At 46.2% G+C, this 4850-nt stretch overlaps 1 protein-coding gene across 1 annotated transcript in view; it reads right to left on the bottom strand.

The window, feature by feature from the left end:
- Window positions 1-1168: 1168 nt before the first annotated feature.
- LOC133619124 (PR domain zinc finger protein 12-like) overlaps window positions 1169-4850 on the bottom strand; it is a 10651-nt gene continuing 6969 nt past the window's right edge. The window contains exons 3-6 of the mRNA XM_061980023.2: window positions 2172-2296; window positions 1896-2051; window positions 1722-1836; window positions 1169-1656 (exon numbers count right to left, since the gene is read on the bottom strand). Of these exons, the coding sequence (XP_061836007.2) occupies window positions 1169-1656; window positions 1722-1836; window positions 1896-2051; window positions 2172-2296 (884 nt within the window). The remainder of the gene's footprint in view (window positions 1657-1721; window positions 1837-1895; window positions 2052-2171; window positions 2297-4850) is intronic.

A 4850-nucleotide genomic window follows, 5' to 3' on the forward strand; every position in this document is an offset into this window, starting at 1 on the left:
CCTGTAACAGGATGTGCACCTTTAACAGGATGTGCACCTGTAACAGGATGTGCACCTGTAACAGGATGTGCACCTGTAACAGGATGCGCACCTGTAACAGGATGTGCACCTGTAACGGGATGTGCACCTTTAACAGGATGTGCACCTTTAACAGGATGTGCACCTGTAACAGGATGTGCACCTGTCTCAAAGGGAAATGCTTGGATTCATTTGGTTGTCATGGGAAAAGTGGAATAAAATAAGAGGTTTACAAATGTCCGTTTTAAAGGGAGTCAATGGGGGTCTAAGAGGTCCCGAGGGGCTCCAGTGGGGGTCTAAGGGGTCCTGGGGGGCTCTAGTGGGGGTCAAAGGGGTCCCGGGGGGCTCAAGTGGGGGTCTAAGGGGACCCGGGGGACTCCAGTGGGGGTCTAAGGGGTCCCGGGGGGCTCCAGTGGAGGTCTAAGGGGTCCTGGGGGGATCCAGTGGGGGTCTAAGGGGTCCCGAGGGGCTCCAGTGGAGGTCTAAGGGGTCCCGGGCGGGCTCAAGTGGGGGTCTAAGGGGTCCCGGGGGGCTTCCAGTGAAGGTCTAAGGGGTCCCGGAGGCCTCAGTGGGGGTCTAAGGGGTCCCGGGGGGCTCCAGTGGGGGTCTAAGGGGTCCCAGGGGACTCCAGTGGGGGTCTAAGGGGTCCCAGGGGGGATCCAGTGGGGGTCTAAGGGGTCCCGTGGGACTCCAGTGGGGGTCTAAGGGGTCCCGGGGGGCTCCAGTGGGGGTCGAAGGGGTCCTGGGGGGCTCCAGTGGGTGTCTAAGGGGTCCCGGGGGGCTCCAGTGGAGGTCTAAGGGGTCCCGGGGGGATCCAGTGGGGGTCTAAGGGGTCCTGGGGGGTTCCAGTGGGGGTCTAAGGGGTCCCGGGGGCCTCAGTGTAGACTCACTCAGTAGCTCCTGCTAACAATATCTTAGCAAAGATGATGAATTCCATATTTGCTAACTTTGTGTTGCATGATGTCATCTTTAAGGGCCTGCAGAGGTCTCCCGCCCCCTGCTGGCTCGGGGGCTAACATGCTGCGCTCGCCATGCAAAGGTTAAAGGTCATACTTATTAGGATACACACGTGACATCTTCACAACACTAGCATGCTAGGCTAACACTTTTCGTGCTAACTGGGCTTGTGGAGGCGTGTTAGCGTGCGGCGTCACAGCACCATGGCGGGGATGTGGTGCACCAGCGAGGCGGGATGAGACACCGCCACCAGCTGCGGCGGGTGGGAAGGGGGGGAGTGGTCTTCGTGGAGGCCGCAGGCCCCGCCCACCACCAGCACCGCCCTGGCGGAGGCGGCGGCGGCGGGCCGGTGCCTGGCGCTCTTCTGATGGGCCCGCAGGCCCGCCAGCTGCGAGTAGGCAGACTGGCACACGTGACACTTGTAGGGGCGCTCGCCCGTGTGCAGGCGCACGTGGTTGCGCAGCGTAGACGACTGGCTGAAGCGGCGGTTGCAGAAGCGGCAGACGAAGGGCTTGTCCAGCGTGTGGATGCGCATGTGCGAGCGCAGGTTGCTGCGCGAGTTAAAGCCGCGGTGGCAGATGACGCAGCGCATGCGGCCCACGCTCGCCGCCGCCGCCGCCACCGCCGCCGCCGCCGAGGACGCGGCGGAGGAGGCGGAGCCCTCGCAGGGGTGGAAGTCATCTGCGGAAGAAGCAGCACAGGCCTGTTAGCATGAGCCTATGCTAACGTGGCTAACGCGTCTTCACCGTTCTTGCTCTTCTTGCTCTGCTCCTCGTCTCCTCCTGGGATGCCAGGGATGCCCAGGAAGGTGTTGTGGGAGTTCCCGTACCAGACCAGCAGCTCCTGGTCCGGAGGGATGGTCTGAGGAGGGACAACAGCATCAGGGGGGTGGGGGGGCGGGGTTGACTTCAGGGTCTCACCTCCACCGCCTTGTAGAAGATGGCGCTGCCCATCTGGACCACCTCCAGGTTCTGCTCGTGCTCGTTGCGTGCACACTTGATGTACGTCATCCAGCTGCGCTGCTCCTCCTGGCTGGCGTCCACGAAGAAGCGCACGCCGCCGTCCTCGTTGAACACCTGACACACGCCCATGTGACCTCACACACACGCCCTGCACACCTTATGTGTGTGTGTGTGTGTGTGTGTGTGTGTGTGTGTGTGTGTGTGTGTGTGTGTGTGTGTGTGTGTGTGTGTTACCTCCCACATGAGGTTGTTGTTCTTGAAGACGTCCACGTGCTCAGGAGACACCAGCCGCCCCGTGAAGGGACCCATCTCTGTGCCCGCCTTGATCCACGTCTTGGAGAAGATCCCCAGACCCTCGCCTCAGAACACACACAAGTGTGTATAAGTGCATTTATACAAGTCTACTTGTGTGTATAAGTGCATTTATATAAGTGTACTTGTGTGTGTATAAGTGCATTTATACAAGTGTACTTGTGTGTATAAGTGCATTTATTCAAGTGTACTTGTGTGTATAAGTGCCTTTATACAAGTCTACTTGTGTGTACAAGTGCCTTTATACAAGTCTACTTGTGTGTATAAGTGCCTTTATACAAGTCTACTTGTGTGTATAAGTGCATTTATACAAGTGTACTTGTGTGTATATAGTGTGTGTATAAGTGCGTTTATACAAGTGTACTTGTGTGTATATAGTGTGTGTATAAGTGCATTTATACAAGTGTACTTGTGTGTATATAGTGTGTGTATAAGTGCATTTATACAAGTGTACTTGTGTGTATAAGTGCATTTATACAAGTCTACTTGTGTGTATAAGTGCATTTATACAAGTCTACTTGTGTCTATAAGTGCATTTATACAAGTCTACTTGTGTGTATAAGTACATTTATACAAGTGTACTTGTGTGTATATAGTGTTTGTATAAGTGCATTTATACAAGTCTACTTATGTGTATAAGTACTTTTATACAAGTCTACTTGTGTGTATAAGTGCATTTATACAAGTCTACTTGTGTGTATAAGTGCCTTTATACAAGTGTACTTGTGTGTATAAGTGCCTTTATACAAGTGTACTTGTGTGTATAAGTGCATTTATACAAGTGTACTTGTGTGTATATAGTGTGTGTATAAGTGCCTTTATACAAGTGTACTTGTGTGTATAAGTGCATTTATACAAGTCTACTTGTGTGTATAAGTGCCTTTTTACAAATGTACTTGTGTGTATAAGTGCCTTTATACAAGTGTACTTGTGTGTATAAGTGTATTTATACAAGTCTACTTGTGTGTATAAGTGCATTTATACAAGTGTACTTGTGTGTATATAGTGTTTGTATAAGTGCATTTATACAAGTCTACTTGTGTGTAAAAGTGCCTTTATACAAGTCTACTTGTGTGTATAAGTGCATTTATACAAGTCTACTTGTGTGTATAAGTGCCTTTATACAAGTGTATTTGTGTGTATAAGTGCATTTATACAAGTGTACTTGTGTGTATATAGTGTTTGTATAAGTGCCTTTATACAAGTCTACTTGTGTGTATAAGTGCCTTTATACAAGTGTACTTGTGTGTATATAGTGTTTGTATAAGTGCCTTTATACAAGTGTACTTGTGTGTATAAGTGCCTTTATACAAGTGTACTTGTGTGCATAAGTGCCTTTATACAAGTGTACTTGTGTGTATAAGTGCCTTTATACAAGTGTACTTGTGTGTATAAGTGCCTTTATACAAGTCTACTTATGTGTATAAGTGCATTTATACAAGTCTACTTGTGTGTATAAGTGCCTTTATACAAGTCTACTTATGTGTATAAGTGCATTTATACAAGTCTACTTGTGTGTATAAGTGCATTTATACAAGTCTACTTGTGTGTATAAGTGCCTTTATACAAGTGTACTTGTGTGTATAAGTGCCTTTATACAAGTGTAGTTGTGTGTATAAGTGCATTTATACAAGTGTACTTGTGTGTATATAGTGTGTGTATAAGTGCATTTATACAAGTCTACTTGTGTGTATAAGTGCCTTTATACAAGTCTACTTGTGTGTATAAGTGCCTTTATACAAGTGTACTTGTGTGTATAAGTGCCTTTATACCAGTGTACTTGTGTGTATAAGTGCCTTTATACAAGTCTACTTGTGTGTATAAGTGCCTTTATACAAATGTACTTGTGTGTATAAGTACATTAATACAAGTGTACTTGTGTGTATAAGTGCATTTATACAAGTGTACTTATGTGTATAAGTGCCTTTATACAAGTGTACTTGTGTGTAAAAGTGCATTTATAAAAGTCTACTTGTGTGTATAAGTGCTTTTATACAAGTCTACTTGTGTGTATAAGTGCCTTTAAACAAGTCTACTTGTGTGTATAAGCACATTTATACATGTGTACTTGTGTGTATAAGTGCATTTATACAAGTGTACTTATGTGTATAAGTGCCTTTATACAAGTGTACTTGTGTGTAAAAGTGCATTTATACAAGTCTACTTGTGTGTATAAGTGCTTTTATACAAGTCTACTTGTGTGTATAAGTGCCTTTATACAAGTGTATTTGTGTGTATAAGTGCCTTTATACAAGTGTACTTGTGTGTATAAGTGCCTTTATACCAGTGTACTTGTGTGTATAAGTGCCTTTATGCAAGTCTACTTGTGTGTATAAGTGCCTTTATACAAATGTACTTGTGTGTATAAGTACATTAATACAAGTCTACTTGTGTGTATAAGTGCATTTATACAAGTGTACTTATGTGTATAAGTGCCTTTATACAAGTGTACTTGTGTGTAAAAGTGCATTTATAAAAGTCTACTTGTGTGTATAAGTGCTTTTATACAAGTCTACTTGTGTGTATAAGTGCCTTTAAACAAGTCTACTTGTGTGTATAAGCACATTTATACAAGTGCGTTTGTGTATATGTGCATTTATA

Source organism: Nerophis lumbriciformis, linkage group LG20, assembly GCF_033978685.3.
Source record: "Nerophis lumbriciformis linkage group LG20, RoL_Nlum_v2.1, whole genome shotgun sequence".
Taxonomy (NCBI): domain Eukaryota; kingdom Metazoa; phylum Chordata; class Actinopteri; order Syngnathiformes; family Syngnathidae; genus Nerophis; species Nerophis lumbriciformis.